We start from the raw sequence: 21,011 nt of genomic DNA, 5'->3' as shown, positions 1-21,011 counted from the left end.
GCACACTCTTCTTCCCCATTTGCTCACTGCTTTTTTTCTGAACACCCTATCATCCCCACTCTGACCTTTCAAATTACAATGTTCCCAAGCTCTCCTCATAATCTCCACGTAAATAGCAGGAAAGCTATTCTTTGTGCCTCTTCGGGCACAATCTCTGCCCCACAGCAGCCAGGTCTGTCATCAGGCTCGCTTCCAGCTAGGGAACCTATTAAAAAGAACACCAGCATGCTATGGAGTTAACCTCCCCCCCGCCACTTGGAATTATTGTGGTTATACTCTCTAACACCAACTCAAACTTGATGCCAGGATTCAAGTTAGCTTTAAGTCTTTTCTCCCTCCATTCTCCTCCTTCCCATTATTTATGTTGAAAAATGGTTTTCACTGGAAAAAGTTGAAATATGTTGAAAAGAATAAAACGAATAAAGTCTAACGAATTGGGGCTTGTGAATCATTGTTGCAATATTTAGATTGTGCACTTAACAGCATGACTGTATCTCTATAAGCATCAAGTTTGCTTAATTTTTTAAACATTGGAAGAAATGAAGTTGAAGTGTTTCATATTTGTGACTCTTCATTCAAGTACATAAGTGAACTACAACAAAATAATAAAAATATTTGCAGGACGAATGGGAAAAGATAGCAGAGTTAGACTAATGAGTTGCTCTTGCCTAGGGCCAGCACAGATATGATGGGTCAAATAGCCTCCTCCTGTGCTGTAACCATTCAATGCTTCTTTATATTCAATCAGTAGTTTAGAACAAATCACAACTGAACTAACACAATTCTACATTTTTATAACCATGAAATGTTCTTGTTACAGTGTTTGCACCCAGCGCAGCCAAATAAGTTACTTGACACATTAAATGTAACATCTTCACAAAAAAAACATAGAAAACTTTGATAACCTTTTGAAAAAAACATTTTTCAGTGTTTGTTAGTGCTTGCTCCTACAAAGTATAAATACAAAAGAACTCCAGCTTGGACGGTCATGACCGTCAGTTCATATTTTAAGACAGTTAAAATCAATTTCTGACACTATATTATTCTTCTAAATTTATAATTAAGTAAATGTAACATTTACCTGGGAGAGTATTTACTCAACAACACCAATTGCCCAGAAATTAGCTTTTGGTCTGAAAAAGTTCAATACATTTCCCCATTACTTGCCAACTAATTAGCATGCAAAGCAACTCTCAAATTATACCCTGAATATTTCCCTCTTTGAAAATAAAAGATTGATCTAGCCAAAGTAAATACCAATTTCATGTTTCCAATTTTAAATATGCTTTATCATCAATAAAAGGCAAAAGAAAGGAAGCCTGTGCTTCAGGTGTCTTAAGTTATTTCTTTGCCACTAACAGGCACATTACTACAGCTTTTATTAATCATCCAGATAATGACATTGAATTATATTATTAATAAGCATTTGGGATTTATTAGAAAAGCTTGTGTCCCTGAATCATTCAGCGATACTTTTGTATGAGTATGATCTTAGAGGAATGGATAATTAAACATTTTTTCTGGTCTAATTTAGATGAATAACAATTTAATTCTTCTATCCACATCAATGAAGTAAAATATTAATCTCACTAAAAAATAGGATTTAATATTCAATTTAGGCATTGCTATAACAATTAAAATTAATCCTAAAATGTAACTACTGCCCTTCAGAGAGGGTGCAGAAGGATTACAACCTACATTTATCTCATGCCTTTAACATCATAAAACATCCCAAGGTGCTTCACAGTGACATTATAAACGGAAATTTGACAAGAGGCACATAAGCAGATAATATGGCAGGTAACCAAAAGCTTGGTCAAAGAGGTAGGTTTTAAGTAGCGCCTTGGAGGAAGAAAGAGGCAGCAAGGCTTAGGAAGAGAATTCTAGAGCTTCCAATTGCCTAAGAGTCTTCATTACACTGCTGATGCAGCAATAATTATTAACCTAGAACATTGGTAACATGTTTCACAACAGACTCAGACCAGCTGACTAAATGCTGGATATAGGTGGAACAGGGGTTCCCAAACTGAGCTGCGTGGAACCCGGGAAATCCGTGGCAAGACGGACACATTTGAATATGCTGCAGATCTGCTTGTCCAATCGGAGGATGGCTTCTGGAGAAGCCAGTCTCTGCATGGACAAGTCTGAACAGCGGAGTGATGGGAAGAGAGGGCCTCAGAATGGAACGCAAGTTAAAGTTTATTTATTAGTCACAAGTAAGGCTTACATTAATACTGCAATGAAGTTATTGTGAAATTCCCCTAGTCGCCACATTCCGGTGCCTGTTCGGGTCAATGCACCTAACCAGCACATCTTTCAGACTGCGGGAGGAAACCGGAGCACCCGGAGGAAACTCACGCAGACAGGGGAGAACGTGCAAACTCCACACAGACAGTGACCCAAGCCGGGAATCGGACCCAAGTCCCTAGAGCTGTGCCACCTGAACTTGCAGCAGGCACCAGAGTATGGGGATAGGGAGGGGTGTGAAGGGGTCAGTGCAGCAGGGGCAAAAGAATGAGGGGTGCATGTGCGGGGGGGGGGGGGGGGTGGTGGCGGGCTGAGCGTGGGGGATGGGGGGTGGTGGCGGGCTGAACGTTGGGGGGGGGGGGGGGGCGGGCCAAGCATGGGGGGAAGAGAATAGGCGGGCCAAGCATGGGGTTGGTGGGGGGGGGCGGACTGAGTGTGCGAGAGAGGGGATGGGAGAGTGTGCGAGAGGGGGGATGGGAGAGTGTGCGAGAGGGGGGATGGGCGAGTGTGCGAGAGGGGGGATGGGCGAGTGTGCGAGAGGGGGGATGGGCGAGTGTGCGAGAGGGGGGATGGGCGAGTGTGCGAGAGGGGGGATGGGCGAGTGTGCGAGAGGGGGGATGGGCGAGTGTGCGAGAGGGGGGATGGGCGAGTGTGCGAGAGGGGGGATGGGCGAGTGTGCGAGAGGGGGGACGGGCGAGTGTGCGAGAGGGGGGACGGGCGAGTGTGCGAGAGGGGGGACGGGCGAGTGTGCGAGAGGGGGGACGGGCGAGTGTGCGAGAGGGGGGACGGGCGAGTGTGCGAGAGGGGGGACGGGCGAGTGTGCGAGAGGGGGACGGGCGAGTGTGCGAGAGGGGGGACGGGCGAGTGTGCGAGAGGGGGGACGGGCGAGTGTGCGAGAGGGGGGACGGGCGAGTGTGCGAGAGGGGGGACGGGCGAGTGTGCGAGAGGGGGGACGGGCGAGTGTGCGAGAGGGGGGACGGGCGAGTGTGCGAGAGGGGGGACGGGCGAGTGTGCGAGAGGGGGGACGGGCGAGTGTGCGAGAGGGGGGACGGGCGAGTGTGCGAGAGGGGGGACGGGCGAGTGTGCGAGAGGGGGGACGGGCGAGTGTGCGAGAGGGGGGACGGGCGAGTGTGCGAGAGGGGGGACGGGCGAGTGTGCGAGAGGGGGGATGGGCGAGTGTGCGAGAGGGGGGATGGGCGAGTGTGCGAGAGGGGGGATGGGCGAGTGTGCGAGAGGGGGGATGGGCGAGTGTGCGAGAGGGGGGATGGGCGAGTGTGCGAGAGGGGGGATGGGCGAGTGTGCGAGAGGGGGGATGGGCGAGTGTGCGAGAGGGGGGATGGGCGAGTGTGCGAGAGGGGGGATGGGCGAGTGTGCGAGAGGGGGGATGGGCGAGTGTGCGAGAGGGGGGATGGGCGAGTGTGCGAGAGGGGGGATGGGCGAGTGTGCGAGAGGGGGGATGGGCGAGTGTGCGAGAGGGGGGATGGGCGAGTGTGCGAGAGGGGGGATGGGCGAGTGTGCGAGAGGGGGGATGGGCGAGTGTGCGAGAGGGGGGATGGGCGAGTGTGCGAGAGGGGGGATGGGCGAGTGTGCGAGAGGGGGGATGGGCGAGTGTGCGAGAGGGGGGATGGGCGAGTGTGCGAGAGGGGGGATGGGCGAGTGTGCGAGAGGGGGGATGGGCGAGTGTGCGAGAGGGGGGATGGGCGAGTGTGCGAGAGGGGGGATGGGCGAGTGTGCGAGAGGGGGGATGGGCGAGTGTGCGAGAGGGGGGATGGGCGAGTGTGCGAGAGGGGGGATGGGCGAGTGTGCGAGAGGGGGGATGGGCGAGTGTGCGAGAGGGGGGATGGGCGAGTGTGCGAGAGGGGGGATGGGCGAGTGTGCGAGAGGGGGGATGGGCGAGTGTGCGAGAGGGGGGATGGGCGAGTGTGCGAGAGGGGGGATGGGCGAGTGTGCGAGAGGGGGGATGGGCCAGTGTGCGAGAGGGGGGATGGGCGAGTGTGCGAGAGGGGGGATGGGCGAGTGTGCGAGAGGGGGGATGGGCGAGTGTGCGAGAGGGGGGATGGGCGAGTGTGCGAGAGGGGGGATGGGCGAGTGTGCGAGAGGGGGGATGGGCGAGTGTGCGAGAGGGGGGATGGGCGAGTGTGCGAGAGGGGGGATGGGCCAGTGTGCGAGAGGGGGGATGGGCGAGTGTGCGAGAGGGGGGATGGGCGAGTGTGCGAGAGGGGGGATGGGCGAGTGTGCGAGAGGGGGGATGGGCGAGTGTGCGAGAGGGGGGATGGGCGAGTGTGCGAGAGGGGGGATGGGCGAGTGTCCGTGAGGGGGGATGGGCGAGTGTGCGAGAGGGGGGATGGGCGAGTGTGCGAGAGGGGATGGGCGAGTGTGCGAGAGAGGGGGCAAACGTGAGACACGGGATGAGCGAGAGAGGGGGTAGAGTGTGGGGGGGGTAAGTGTGTGAGAGATGGAGACGCACATGTGTGCGTTTGAATGTGAGTGAGCGAGTAATGTGCGTGAGGGGAAAATGTGTGTGTTTGAGAGAGGGGGAGGGTGATGTATGCGTGTGTGAGAGACAAGGAGACACGTATGTGAGAGAGGGGGAGACGTGTCTGTGTGAGAGAGGTGAGTGTCTATGTCTGTATGAGGGAGATAGAGGTGCGCGAGTCTGATATGAGTATCAGCATTCCAGCATCCCATTAAAAATGACTAAATTCCTGAATCTCTTAATAAAATAACTTTTAGATTAGCCACTTCAGTGGGCACTACTTCCCAGGGACGTTGGCTTGGCCAGGAGTTAATGTGAGGAGACCAGTTAGCTGTTAGTTAGCTGTGAGACCACTTGGTATTTGTGGCTGTGCCTCTTCCTCAAGTCTAATATATACATAGATATAGCTAGAAAATACTTACATTTGATTTCAGTGTTTGCACCTATTTTGCAGCAAAAAGGGGCACTGGCATAATGAAAATGCTTGGGGTTCCCTGTTGCACTTGGGAGGTCACTAGGGGTTCCACTGTTCAAAACGTTTGGGAAACCCTGATGTGGAATGTACAAAGAAAACTGTCCTAATCAATCTTGTACCTAAAAATGAAATTAATGCTTTTCATGAAGTCAGCATCCATAACTTAGTATCAATTTGACCTGAAACACAAACATTTAGAGACAGGATAGTCACTTAGTAAAGTTTTCAGTTCTAACAGACTGGTTTGATTTGAACAGGGCGGCACAGTAGCACAGTGGTTAGCACTGCTGCTTCACAGCTCCAGGGACCTGGGTTCGATTCCCAGCTTGGGTCACTGTCTGTGTGGAGTTTGCACGTTCTCCTCGTGTCTGCGTGGGTTTCCTCCGGGTGCTCCGGTTTCCTCCCACAGTCCAAAGATGTGCAGGTTAGGTTGATTGGCCATGCTAAAAAATTGCCCCTTAGTGTCCTGAGATGCGTAGGTTAGAGGGATTAGTGGGTAAAATATGTAGGGATGTGGGGGTAGGGCCTGGGTGGGATTGTGGTCGGTGCAGACTCGATGGGCCAAATGGCCTCTTTCTGTACTGTAGGGATTCTATGATTTCTTTCTATGAGTTCCAACAATTTGATCATTCATCTATTACCAATGTTCCATTTTTTGAAGTACAGAACTGATACACAGATTATATCTTACATTGGATGGGTTACTAAACTGTTAATAATCCCTGAAAGCATGATTTGTGTGTGTGGTATTAATCTGCATAGAAGCTGCACAATGTTATGTAATCTTTTTGTCTTTGCAGTACCTGAGTACTATGTTCCTGAATTTCGGGTTTGCTTTACGATTTTGTAGGTAAGTAGTGATGAACCAGTTAGATGAAGAAATGCAGCAGTTTACGTTCTACACTGCATGTTGCGTTTGTTTTTTAATAAATTTTACTTCATCTTTTTCCAGTTTATTCAGAAAACACCAAATATTTTACCAACACACAACTGAACAATTTTTAAACTTAAAAATGTATATATGGAAAACTACAATTTAACAAGAAAGTGCAAGTCTTTTTAAGCCTTGCTTTAAAAACACTTCTGTTCAAGTATGTTAAATGCTCAATGCCAGATTAAATAGAGAATTCAAGGAGACTGGCAGTTAACAGAAATAAATTATGATACTAGCTGCATACCTCATGAGCTCTGCAACTATGATAAGTGGTTTACTTTGAAAATCCAACCTGCACAATTTATACTTTATAATATATATATATATGCAAACACACATATTTGATTAGAAAAATACTATATTTGGTCTGTCGTAACGTTAGCCGGATCAACCCTACCCGTGCAGATTTGTAGCAGTGCAAGATCGATGGCAACATTTCATGAGAATTCTAAAGTGGCAATTTGATTTAGGTAAATATAAATTTACTAAGAATGGTCATATTAAAACAAGTTCCAGTGAAGAAGTAAATAACTCTATATAGCACATATTGGGTAAATGACCATTTCCAACCTCAATTAACTGCCCCATTTAATAGTAATTTCTGTCCTTTTTAATGGCTTTTCATTTATCTTTATTGAACATAGCATCAATTTTTTTCCCTCAGCAAATACTTTGATATCCTCCTGGTTAAGGGGAGGGAGTGAGAAGAAAACTAGGAAATGCAGCTGATTGTCAGAAACTGTAGTGTCAAAGTAAAAAAGCTAACCAGTTTAAAACATACAAGCAAACTGGTTATTTCCCTGTACGGTTTAGCGTTAGTCCTAGAACTAAGGTTAAGAATAGTTAAAATGTGTCGGTGCAATAAATAATATCCATTTGCAAATGGACAAACTATGTTGTAGTCTATTCACTTGGAACAGTTGAATGATTTGGCTACAATTGGCAAATAAGTGTTATAATTGGTTATACAAAAATGTTGTAAATACAAGTTACAGTAACCTGTTTATATACGATTGCCTGTACACATGAATGAATGTTTCTTCAAGCATGAGGCAACCTTTGCTAAAATTGTCTTTTAACAGCGATTAAATCCTCTATAGAATGAATTTGATTTTCAGACGACAGTCTGTACAGGTGTAACCGAACGTGAAGGCGAGCCAGCTTTCTCTGATGAGGAAGCTGACCTGTTAGAAACTTCTCGCTGTAATTCCTCCACCTTCTTCTGAAGCTCAGCTCGTTTTGCTAAAAGTTCCTTGCAACGCTGATGAATAGGCTCCTGAATTCAGGAAAAGAAGTGATTAAAATGGAATATAACTTGGTTTTATAGTCACCTTTTGACAATATGCTCATTGAATCCTATTTATTGACTACAGCTCAGCCTTCAGCATCATTATTCCTACGAAACTCATCCCCCAAACACCATGGCCTGGGCCTCGGCTCCTCCCTCTGCGACTGGATCCTGAACTTCCTAACCCACAGACCCGCAATCAGTAAGGATAGGCAACAACACCTCCTCCATGATCATCCTCAACACCGGTTCTCAGCCCCCTACTATATTCCTTATACACCCATGACTGTGTGGCCACATTCCCCTCCAACTCGACTTTCAAGTTTGCTGATGACACCACTATAGAGGGTCCGATCTCAAACAATGATGAGACAGAGTACAGGAATGAGATAGAGAATCTGGTAAACTGATGCAGCAACAAAAAGCTCTCCCTCAATGTCAACAAAATGAAGGAAATTGTCATCGACTTCAGGAAGCGTAGTGGAGAACATGCCCCCATCTACATCAATGGGGTCAAAGTAGAAATAGTCGAGAGCTTCAAGTTTTCAGGTGTCCAGATCACTAACATGTCCCTGGTCCCCCCATGCCAACACTATAGTTAAGGAAGCCCACCAACGCCTCTACTTTCTCAGAAGACTAAGGAAATTTGGCATGTCAGCTACAACTCTCACCAACTTGTACAGATGCACCATAGAAAGCATTCTTTCTGGTTGTATCACAGCTTGGTATGGCTCCTGCTCTGCCCAAGACTGCAAGAAACTACAAATGGTCATGAATGTAGCCTAATCCATCACGCAAACCAGTCTCCCATCCATTGATTCTGTCTACACTTCCCGCTGCCTCGGTAAAGGTGGAGAAGGTGGTGAAGAAGGCATATGGCATGCTTGCCTTTATAGGACGGGGCATAGAGTATAAAAGTTGGGGTCTGATTTTGCAGATGTATAGAACGTTGGTTCGGCCGCATTTGGAATACTGCGTCCAGTTCTGGTCGCCACACTACCAGAAGGACGTGGAGGCTTTGGAGAGAGTAGAGAGGAGGTTTACCAGGATGTTGCCTGGTATGGAGGGGCTTGGTTATGAGGAGAGATTGGGGAAACTGGGGTTGTTCTCCTTGGAAAGACGGAGGATGAGGGGAGACTTAATAGAGGTGTATAAAATTATGAAAGGCATAGATAGGGTGAACGGTGGGAAGCTTTTCCCCGGGTCGGTGGTGACGTTCACGAGGGGTCATAGGTTCAAGGTGAAGAGGGGGAGGTTTAACACAGATATCAGAAGGACATATTTCACACAGAGGGTCGTGGGGGCCTGGAATGTGTTGCCGGGCAAGGTGGTGGAGGCGGACACACTGGGAACGTTTAAGACTTATCTAGACAGCTATATGAACGGAGTGGGAATGGAGGGATACAAAAGAGTGGTCTAGTCTGGACCAGGGAGCGGCGCGGGCTAATTGTTCCTGGTTTCTCGTTTCAAGGCTTCATTCTATGATCATCTTGCTGGTGCCAGTACAGAGTGAGACTGCGGATAGTTGGGAACCTGTCTCGGGGGCAGGGAATTCATATGGTGTTCGTGGAAGTGGAAATGACTAGGGTTGGGAAGCATTTTCCGATCGGGGCCATTGTGATCTCCTGGACTCGTTTCGATCGCCTCAGGGGGTCGGAGAGGAATTTCCCAGATTTTTTTTCCCCATATTGGCCCTGGGGTTTTTCACTCTGGGTTTTCGCCTCTCCCTGGAGATCACATGGTCTGGAATGGGGGGGTGGGGGTAAGTTAATAGGTTGTAATGAACAAAGCATCGTAGCTGTGAGGGACAGCTCGGTGGATAGGATATTGGTATGTAGATAGGCTGGAAAATTGGGCGGGGATCCTGGATTCAGGATTCAATCCTGGACCGGGGAGCGGCGCGGGCTTGGGGGGCCGAAGGGCCTGTTGCTGTGCTGTATTGTTCTTTGTTCTTTGTTAAAGCAGCCAGCATAATTCAGGACCCCACGCATCCCGGACATTCTCTCTTCCACCCTTTTCCGTCGGGAAAAATATACAAAAGTCTGAGGTCACGTATTAACTGACTCAAGAACAGCTTCTTCCTTGCTGCCATTGGATTTTTGATTGGACCTACCTTGCATTAAGTTGATCTTTCTCTACACCCTAGCTATGACTGTAACTCTACATTCTGCATTCTCTCGTTTCCTTCTCTATGAATGGTATGCTTTGTCAATATATTGTCAAGAAACAATACTTTTCACTGCATGTTAATACATGTGACAATAATCAATCAAATCAAATACGTACATGTTAATCAATAATCAGAATGACCCTTCTTATCCTTCCAAAATTTAGAGTGTGATGTATTGTTTATGAGAGAGAAATTTAGAACTGTTTATTTATTAAAGGTATTCCACCACTGCAATCATAGTATCTTTTTGGTGTAAGCCATTGAGCCCAACAAACTGATGCTCATCCTTTGAAAACGTTGTCTAATCAATCTCACTGCCCCATAGCCCTGCAAAATCTTCCCTTTCAAGTAACGTCCAATTCACTGTTGAATGTTAATGAATCTGCTTCTCTTATCTTGTCTAGCTGTGCATTCAGTGTATTCTCCAACACTATACATGTGAAAATTGCTGTAATATTTAAGGCTACAAGACATTCTAAATATTTTAATTCAGGAAGCAAATTCTTGACCAAGCTATATGGTTTTTCTTAAGTTTAATGTTAGCTTGTTAATTTAACCAGATCTGATTAAATTAATTCATTTGTAGTTTATTTTCAGTTTCTATTCAAAATAATTAGTGTTAATATATTCATAATCCAGTAAAATTTAAGTTTGATTTTGGCCTCAAACTAATAACTACTAAACAAGTAGATTTGAACACAATGTATTTTTTGCCAGTATGTTCAAATTGCAATGTGAATTTAAGTAGAAGGAAACAATCTCAAGGTGCTGCACAGGAGGGCAATCTGATAAAAATTGATGCTGAACCACTGAAGGAAGTATCAGAAAGGGACTAAAACTTTGGAAGAGGAAGTTGGTTTTAAAGGTGGAAAAGGAGATTGAAAGATCATAAAATCCTTCAGTGCAGAAGAGGAAATTCAGCCCATCAACTCTCTGAAAGAGCATCCCTCCCAGGCCCTCCCCTGTGCCCTATCCCCGTAAACCCCGTGCATTTACCATGGCTAATCCACCTAAGCTACACATCTTTGGACAGTAAGGGACAATTTACCATGGCAATACACCTAACCTGCACATCCTTGGACTATGGGAAACTGGAGCATCCAGAGGGGACCTATGCAGACACAGGGAAAACGTGCAAACTTCACACAGTCACCCAAGGCCGGTATTGAACCCAGGTCCCTGGCACTGTGAGACAGCAGTGTTAACCACTGTGCTACCCATGCAGACCAAGGGCAGTCTAAGGCAACGATGGATGAGGAAGATGGAATCAGGAGTGTGGAAATTACAGCGTAGGTGAAAATTATGGCATTAATTTATACAGCTATTCAGTTATTGTTTTATATATTTTAGACTTTTTAAAAGTTGAGACAATTTTTAAAAAATATTTGTAATATTTGGTTTAAATTAGTAAAATACAGTAAAATTTTATGATTTCTCTCTAAAAGAGAAACTTAGATCAGTAATTAGGACACCACTGTGCTTTTGCACATAAACTCAGTTTTCAAACCTTATGCATCTGCTTTCATACAGCACTTTCAAAAAAGTTTTGATAAGCATTCTAGATAGAAAATGGTTCAAAGTAACTTAGAATAACCTCCACAAGAAGAATGGAAGCATTTTTGACCTGTGTTATTGATCAGTTTCAACATTCACACAATTAAACCAATAAGGCGAAATGTTTACCTGCGGTCTCATCCTTGGGTTCCAGCGAATGTAATAGCCAATCCAGAGCTCCAGGTGGCGCATGCTTGCCACCGGGTACAACACGTGGTTATAGTAATTCACATAGAGGGGATTGATAAACTCCTCCAGCTGGCTGTTTATGTAAGCCCATAATGAAATAGTACTTTTTTGCAGTCCCTGTAAAATAAATTCAGGGTTGGATATTGATTTTGCAGGAAATAAATTTAATCTTGTATGCTTTCCAAGAGAATTTACATTGCATATTCCCTTTGTTTCTTTATAACGATTGCTATCTCAAATGAGAATATTGCAACACTATTGCAAACATTCATCATCAACAGAAATTTGCTCTCTGCTAATTGGCTGCTCTATACTTTCTCCCAAAAGTATTTTGTTGGCTGTGACTCATTTTGGGATGTCTTGAACACATGATAGGTAATGTATAAATGCACATTTCCCCCCCACAATAGTCAGCTCAGTAACCAAGAATTAGCGTGAAATTTTCTTGCAATTTTCTTCTCCGAGCCCAATCATATATACACCTGCCATCCAGGTACAGGCACTTTCCAGCAGAGATCAATGGATGGAGATCAGCAGAGTTATACACAATGGCAAAAGGAACAAGAGGAAAATAAAGAGAAATCTAACAAAATATTAGTTAGTCCACAGCTAATCTGCATACAATTTAGTTTAATTTACTGCCTCTATTAGAGAATAAGCAATAAAGCTATAAGACCATGAGACATAGGAGCAGAAGTAGGCCATTTGTCCACCGAGTCTGCTCCACCATTCAATGTGGTCATGAATGATCTGACGTGATAATCCTCAGCTCCACTTTCCTGCCTTATCCCCATAACCCTTGATTCCCTTAATGATGAAAAATCTATCTATCTCTGCCTTAAAAATACTTAACGACCCAGTCTCTACAGCCCTTGTGGTAAGGAATTCCAGATTCACTACCCTTTGAGAAGAAAATCTTCCTCATCTCTGTCTTAAATGGACAACCCTTTACTGAGTCCTAGACTCTCACACAAGAGGAAACAACCTCTCAGCATCTACCCTGTCAAATACCTGAGAATCCCATGTGTCTCAATAAGGTCACCTCTCCTTCTTCTAAACTCTAATGAGTAGAGGCCCAATCTACTTAACCTCTTCTCATAAGAAAATTCCTTCCTACCCGGGATCAACCTCGTGAACCTTCTCTGGACTGTCTCCAATGCCAATATATCTTTCTTTAGATAAAGGGACCATATAGAGGGTATGCAGCATAGCTGCATGGGGCAATACCAGAGATCAGAAACTATAGTTATGAGAAGTGCTTTGAGATACTGGGACCATTTTCTTTGCAGCAGAGATGGTGATGATGACATTTAAAGGCTTTCAAAGTTCTGAAGGTTTTGATCAAAATGAATACCGGCCTTTTTTCTCTGGTTGGGGAGTCAACAACAGGGAACAATTTAAAACCATCACTTTAAAGAGGAAAGACAAGGGATAAATTCTTTATGCAGAGAATTTCTGAAGCATGGACTGCTTTGTCAGAGGGACTGACTACAACACACTATTGCATCTGCCGAGGTTAATCTGGACGTAGCGGAAGATACAATGCTTTGGCAAGAGTAGGACTAGTTTTAGATTGTTCTTTCAAAGAGACAACTTTATGGGCCAAATAGCCACATTCTGTGTTATAAATCTTTATGATTCTATTAAAGTTGACTGATTTACAAACCAAGGTCAGCAAGAATCAAAACTAAGATATGATTCTGCAGTGGCAATTAGCTAAAGAGAGCACAGTGATTTAAAGGAGGTTAATGGGGCAATTCACCCCCCCTCCCCCGGTCTCTGCTGAGACCCCTCCTGTTGCTAGCATCTACAAGTAACAGATCTATAGTCACAATGCAGGGCCACACCCTCCCAACTAGGTGGTGGTTGAGTGGGGTAAGGCTGCAAGGTCAGTGTGGAAGATACTGTAGCTGTTGTTGCCAGTGACACTTTGCTGTTTCCCACTTACTATATGATTACAAACCAATTGTCTCTGCTATTCTGGTTAATTAAAATAAACTTCGATCCTTTAATCAATTGAGGTGAAATGGAAGGAAGGTTGCTTGATCTGTCCCAACCTTTCTTCTTTTTTTCCCCCCAAGAGGACTGAATCCTTGAATAGGTGGAGTGTGCCGGGCTGCAGTCACAGAAAAGCTACTTGCAGCGGAGATGTTGGTTGGTCGCGCCTAGTATAACATAATTGGAAATCCCTTGGATGGACTTCCTCAGGGACATGTACTACTTTGGAACCAACAAATTATTTAATGGATCTTAACATAGTCCTATTATTACAAATCAAAAACCCATTTTGGAGTATTGAATCATTCAAGATAGTGAACTGTGTTAAATGTTGCACAGAGAAATCTAATCTAGTTTAGGAGAAGGCTGTCCTTATAGTATGGGATTCCCCTGATGAGAGAGGCGACTGTTGGTGTTGCAAAAAGAGTAATATAGTCATGATTTCTTGAGAGCGGCCATTTCCTATTCCTGGCTTAATACATTTTAATTAATCTAATGTCTAAGTATTTATGGGTGACAGTCCAGAAATCCAGGGAAGTGGAAACAGAGAGTTACTGATTCTTGTCTGAACCAATAGGGTGATTTTTAATTGTTTGCTATTCTATTTATGCTGGAAAAAAAGCCAGTAGAAAACTAAACAAAACTTGTTTATCTGTTGGCCACACAAGGCTCGCCCACCCACCCACCTGAAGTAGGTAGTAACGTTATAGGATCCAACCTGTGTTTGCTGTGCAATCAAAGGGAAACTGGATGGGTATTTAAGCAAATAAATGTGCCCTGGAATGGGACTGACTGGATTGCTCTACAGAGAGCCAGAATGACCTCAATAGGCTGAATAGCCTCCTTCTATGCTATAATAACTCGTAGGAATAATACCAAATTAGTCATAAATATATGCATAGTGAACTTGCATACAGTAGTTATTCAAAAAATATCCAAAACCCAATATAACTGTGTACACAGTACATGTAATTTCGCTTTATATTATTGTATATGTTTCAACAATTTTATATATTAATTAAATATTATACAACTAAAGACCCTAGCACAAGGAAGACTTACCTCTTTTACCCTTTGCTGTTCACTGTTAAAAAGGAATGTTCCAAACAAACAGCTGTACAGATGGTCAAGAATGGTTACAAGAAAGAACTCATTAAATTCAAAGGCTGTTGGGAACTGAGGAAATAAAAAATGATCAGAAATTTAATTTAAATTAGTTAATGTAATCCACAGCAAAACAAATCTGTGTCACACTATTATTGCATTATCTGACTGCTGTTCATTTCAGAAGAAGCACAAAACTAATCTCAGATTAAGAAATCTAAAAATCACCTCTAAGGCTCCTGTTCAAGTTTTATGCTTTTAATATTTTGTTTCATTTAGTTAGATTAGTTGGGACAGTTCATGGATTACAGCAAGAATTAACAGCAGGCTTTAAAGAAAAGGGAGAATATTTTGTGTACGACTTTCCTCCATCTTTTACTATAACATTATGGGTTGTAACTTCTGAGCTTCCCAGCGTTGGACTTGGGTAATACACCAAAGATGTGTGGGGGAACCTCTTTCAGAACTTCAAAGGTAAAGGTTTGCACAGCAATTGCCCAGAAATGCTACCTTCCTCTGATAACCATCTGAAAATGCGATTTCAATCGCAAACTACTCCTGACCCCTATCTCCACCACACAGCCCCGCGGGACTGCTCCCCACCACCCCAACACTCCCAGGGGACTTGCCCAACCCCTCAAAGGACCCCTCCCACACCCCACTAGTCACATCCTGCCAACCTGGGAATGACCCATTTATTCCCACTCTTTGTTTTTGGTCCATTTACCAATTATCAATACACGCCAGTACCTTACCCTCAATCCCATGTGCACTAATTTTGCTTACTAATCTCCTGTGTGGAAATTTATTGAAAGTCTTCTGAAAATCCAAATACAACACATCCATCAGAAACCCCCATCTACCCTACTAGTTACATCCTCAACAAAACTCCAACAGATTTGTCAAACATGATTTCCTTTTCATAAATCCATGTTATTTGGCCCAATCCTAACATTTTCTAATTATCCGGTCACATCATTTATAACAAATTCTAGTGTTTTCCCTCCCTCTGATATCAGGGTAACAGATCTGTAGTTCCCCATTTTTTTTCTCCTTCCTTTCTTAAATGTGGGGTTACATTTTCTACCTTCCAATCTGCAGGAACCATTGCAGAATTTGGGTTTTAGTTCCTCAAAGGAATGTAGATTTGTTGCAAACCATGTATTAATTTAAATACTAGCCATTGCCTACCTTTGGGAGTCAGTTAACTCAGTTGGCTGGATGGCTGGTTCATGATGCAGAGCAATGCCAAGAGCATAGGTTCAATTCCCATATCGGCTGAGGTTATTCATGAAAGCCCAGCTTTCTCAACCTTGCCTCTTGCCTGAGGTGTGGTGATCCTCAAATTCAATCGCCACCAGTCAGCTTTCCCCCTCAAAGAGGAGAACAGCCTATGGTCATCTGGGACAATGGTGACCATACCATCGTACATTTTAATGCAGTTTCGCAATCTACCACACCCGACTTACCCCCATTTGCTTAGATTGAAGACTCTAGTTTCAGATTGAACTACAATACTTCCAAACTTAATGTTAAATTCTATCATATTACACACTCTCTTCCCTAAAGACTCATTTACAATGAGATTATTAATTAGCCCTGTGCATTGCACAATACTAGATCTAAAATAGCCCATTCTCTAGTTGGCTCCTCAGCTTATAGTTCTAGAAACCCATCTTGCGTATGTTTCAGGAATTGTCCTCCACAGCATTATTGCTAATTAGACTTACCCAGTCTACATGTAGATTGATGTCCCCCATGATTACTATATTACCCTTCTTACATGCGCCTCTAATTTCATGATTTATACCATGTCCTACATTACTACTTCTGTTTGGTGGCCTATAAACTTCTCCTAATGTTTGCTGTCCCTTGCTGTTTCTTAGTTCCACTGATTCTACATCTTGACCTTCCAATCTAAGATCCTCTCTTACTAATATACTGATTTCCATCCTTTATTAACAGTGATAACCAACTTCCTTTTCGCCTCTCCTTCCTAAATGTCAAATATCCTTGAACATTCAGTTCCCAGCCTTGGTCACTCTGTAGCCATGTCTCTGCAATGGCAATCAGATAATACCTGTTTACTTCCATTTGTGCCATCTAATTTGCTGTGAGCATTCAGATAGTGTCTTTAATTCTGTCTTTTTAAATTATTTTTGCTGTCTTATATGCTGGTGCACTCAAGTTTATATGCTCTGCCCATTCCAGCCACATTCTGGTTACCTTTTCCCTTATTTCTATCTTGCTCTCTTGCCTTGCTCTCTAATTTATCACATCTTCCTTCACTTGACCCCTCACCACCACTATTTAGTTTAAAACCCTCTTTACTGCCCTAGTTTTATGACTGACCAGAACACTGGTCCCAGCACAATTCACAGTTACAGCCTTCTGGACTCATGTTCCCGGCTGCAGAGAACAGTGCCTATCTCCCTGACTATAATGTCCCTACTTCCACTATATTCCCATTGACTCTCCCTGCTTGAATGGCTTCCACTACCACAGTACCATGGTCAGTTTGCTTATCTACTCTGCAGCCCCTGCTTTTGTCCATAAAGGCTGCAAGAACCATGGACAATTGTTACAAGGGCTGAGACTCCTCCACTTTTTTTTCCTTAATTCTTTCATGGAATGTGGCCATCACTGATTTGTCACCCATCCCTGATTGCTCTTATCACAGCATTTCAAAGACAATTTTGAGTCAATCACTTATACTTTCTTGATACCCATACCTGCCTGACTTGCAGTCACACCCTCCTGTCCCTCATCGTGGACCAAATCAGATGACTCTATCCAAAAGGTGTGACCGCCTTCTGGAACAAGTGTTCAGGCAATATTCCACCTCCCTGATCTATCAGTGATTATGTGGAGATGCCGGCGTTGGACTGGGGTAAGCACAGTAAGAAGTCTCACAACACCAGGTTAAAGTCCAACAGGTTTAACCTGGTGTTGTGAGACTTCTTACTATCAGTGATTGCCTGCAGCTCAATGGCTCTGAGCCGAAGTTCCAATTCTTTGCATAGCAACTATTATTGTTCATCAGTTGGGGGGGCAATTAAACTGAGGCATTGGTAGAGTTGTCTGCTGAAATATGTGGGACTATTTTTGCAATATGAAACCCACCCACCCTCCAGCACAAAATCAGCCTTTGACCTGACTTTTATAAAAAACTAGAATTGATTTTGGGTCCAAAATTTAACTCAGGATTGAATAGGACATCAAGGCTACAAACGATTTGGTTCAGGCAGAGACAGTAGCTCGGGATGGGAATCAGAGGAAAGGGAGTAAAGTGTGTTATAGTGGGGGTTGCACATGATAATTTTCAGTGGAGGAAGTGATGACTCTTCCAGGACTGCATGCCAGACAAGCAGTTTTACCAGTACAGAGATAATTGGGTTAAGAGATATGGTAGGGTCCGTATGTCATTATCAAACATCACAATGCTGATCTGGACAGGATGTCACCAAGGAGAAGTATTCTATGGGGAAGAGGAGAGGGCCTTGGGTAGATCCTTGAAGGACTTCTGAGACGACTAGTAGGAGGAGGATAGAAATGTTTCAGTTGCACTGGTTACATTTGGATTGACAAGACTGGAACCTTGAAAGGATAGTCCCATGGAGGTGGGCAATGGAGAAAAGCAATAGAGGAAGATGGTATGGTTACCCATGCCAAATTGCTGTGGAGGTTGAATACAAAGATGGATAATAAACCACAATCGCAATCTTGTACGATGTTGTACAAGACTTATATTGTTGTACATGACTTTACATTTTAAAAAATATTGGAGGACAAGGGAGTGAATTCAGAGACAAATGGGCAAGGGGAGTTGAAATCATCAAGGTTCATGAGTCGCTCATTGTAGAGGCTAAGGGAAGAGCAAAGTAGGATATCTCATGGAAGACTTCAATATGGAGCCACAAGCAGTGTTAGTAACCAAGGATTTTAAATAAAAGGAAAGGATGAAGAACTCAAAAGGAGGAAGTACTGAGGAAGAAGATAAAGTGTAATTCAGAGATGCAATTCATGCTTCCATCACAGTGATTTAGAGGGGCAGTTGGTGAAATATATAACCATTTTAGAGAGAGTTCTGTAAGGGGAAGGAGTCACCACCTGTAAATCATGTTTCTCTTGGTGCCAGAATGTCAAAATATACACAAGGGTGCCAAGGATCTTGTTAGCAAGTGATTGAATACTCTGGAGAACACAATGCAAGTGGTATTGCTGAACTGGCAATAGGATCTAAAAGGGGTAGAAAATAAGAAGCAGGATGGGGAGGAAGTTGGAGAGATTAAGTCTGAACCGGTGCAATGAGTGAGATGGGTGGCACTCATGAAGTTTATTACAATTCTTTCATTATTCACTGTACTTCCAAGTTTCATGTCATCTGCAATTTTTGCTAGTGTACTCTTACCCCCAAGTTCAAAAACAGCAGTGCTTCAAGTACTGAACCCTTACAAACTGTATACCTCCCACTTGTCTCAAAAAGAGCTATTTGCCACAACTCTGTTTTCTACTCCTTAGCCACTTTTCTATCTATGCTACTATTATTCCTTTAGTTCAATGGATTTCAATTTTATTAGCAAGCCTAAAGTGCAAAACTTTATCGGATGCCTTTGAAAGTCCATATTTGCAACATCGTCTCTGTTCCATGTAAAAAAACTCAAGTTGGTTAAACACAATTTTCCCTTAATCAATCAATGTTGGCCTCCTTCTATCAGTCCAAACTTATCCAAGTAGTTATTAATTTTTTCCCTGATTGTTGTTTCTAAAATCTTTCCCAGCATCAACAGGTCTGTAATTCCCACATTTATCCTTCACCATACTTTTGAATAAACAATATTTACTCTATGGCCACTCCTAAATCCAAGGTAGATTGGAAGATTGCGATTAACTGCTCCATAATTTCTATCCCAACTTCCCTCAACAACCTCAGTTAAATGCCATCCAGATCGGATAGGTTATACATTTTAATACTGCTAGATTTTCCAGTACCTTCCTTTTATCTATTTTCATATCATTTAGCAAAGGCCAAATTAACACAAGGAAACCCTTTGTTCCATAGGCAATAAAGAAATTGATCAGAGGGCAGAGAGAAAATAGAATACAATCAGTCCAACATTAGAGTATGAGAGATAGAAAAATGTAGTAGAAGGAAGTGTACTTATAAACAAAATGGGGAGAAGGAAAGTTTAGGACTGGCACCAACCATTCAATTTACGTCAACTATTTTTAAAATTCTGCAAACATGATTTGCTAAAAATGGAAACAAAATTCAACACAATGAGGTCTTCAGGATTATGTTTTCCATATGTTTTTCAGTGTTCAGTTTAACATGCACACTGACTAAATAATAACAAATAACCTAATGTCACTGGATTAGTAATCCAGAGGCCTAGACTAATGCGCTGGAGGCATGGGTTCAAATCCCACCATGGTAGCTGATGGAACTAAAATTCAATTAATAAATATGGAGTTAAAAACTAGTCTCAGTAATAGTGACTGTGAAACAGCTGTGGATTACTGTAAGAACTTCTGGTTTGCTACTTTCCTTTAGGGAAGGAAATCTGCCATCCTTTCCTGGTATGCCCTACATGTGACTCCAGATCCATACTGTGCTTGACTCTTAACTGCCCTTTGAAACAGCCTAATAAGCCACTGAGCAACAACTGCTGGCCTTGCCAGTGACACCCACATCCCATGAAAGAATACATTTTAAAAATGCATAGTTAAAGAAACAAAATGATCCAATTATTGAATTATAAATAAAAGTTGGAAGTTATAAAAAGGTAGCACCTGTCTTGTCATCTGCCACACAGAGTCAATGAACTGCAAGAAGACCGGCGACCTGTCAGCATCTGTATGGTTCTTATCTCCATGTCCAACTCTCTGTAAAAAATATTTCTTTACTAAGCAATCGTTATTTCATTATTGTAGAAACATATTGGAATACATGCTGTAAAACATGATGTACAAGTCTACCTGGCATACAAGACAACCCCATTTTCCCAGCCTCGGCACGGTGGCACTGCGGTTAGAACTGCTGCCTCTCAATGCCAGAGACCCAGGTTCAATTCCGGCCTCGGGTGACTGTCTGTGTGGTGTTTACACATTCTCCCCGTGTCTGCATGGCTTTCTTCCGGGTGCTCCGGTTTCTTCCCACAGTCCAAAGATGTGTGGGTTAGGTTGATTGGCCATGCAAAATTGCCCTTTAGTGTCCCAAGATGGGGTTAGGGGGATTAGCAGGGTAAATACGTGGGGTTATGGGGATAGGGGCTGGGTGGGATGGTCGTTGTTGCAGGCTCAATGGGCTGAATGGCCTCTTTCTGCACTGTAGGGGTTCTATGATTCTAAATCATGTTTTTGCATATTGTTATGGTAATATTAGGGATTGCTAATGTGTAAAGAAGAAATCAGATCACAGCGATTAACCAACAGAACTATGCCACAAGATTCAGTTTTTCTTCCACAAAAACAAACTTTACGCATATAAAGAGAAATTAAACAAAGTAAGCACTATTAACACCATAGTTTATAGAGACTTTTGCTATAAACTTGCTCAAATTGCACTTACTTCAG

At 43.5% G+C, this 21,011-nt stretch overlaps 1 protein-coding gene across 1 annotated transcript in view; it reads right to left on the bottom strand.

Annotated features, from left to right (window-relative positions):
* Positions 1-6,146: 6,146 nt before the first annotated feature.
* mtmr2 (myotubularin related protein 2) overlaps positions 6,147-21,011 on the bottom strand; it is a 68,146-nt gene continuing 53,281 nt past the window's right edge. Inside the window, exons 11-14 of the mRNA XM_078221774.1 lie at positions 20,229-20,321; positions 14,394-14,507; positions 11,274-11,450; positions 6,147-7,408 (exon numbers count right to left, since the gene is read on the bottom strand). Coding sequence (XP_078077900.1) covers positions 7,247-7,408; positions 11,274-11,450; positions 14,394-14,507; positions 20,229-20,321 — 546 coding nt within the window. The 3' untranslated portion in view covers positions 6,147-7,246. The remainder of the gene's footprint in view (positions 7,409-11,273; positions 11,451-14,393; positions 14,508-20,228; positions 20,322-21,011) is intronic.

This window comes from Mustelus asterias, chromosome 10, assembly GCF_964213995.1.
Source record: "Mustelus asterias chromosome 10, sMusAst1.hap1.1, whole genome shotgun sequence".
NCBI lineage: Eukaryota > Metazoa > Chordata > Chondrichthyes > Carcharhiniformes > Triakidae > Mustelus > Mustelus asterias.
Note: the sequence above shows the minus strand (reverse complement) of the source record. Positions and strands in the feature narration are given on the sequence as shown.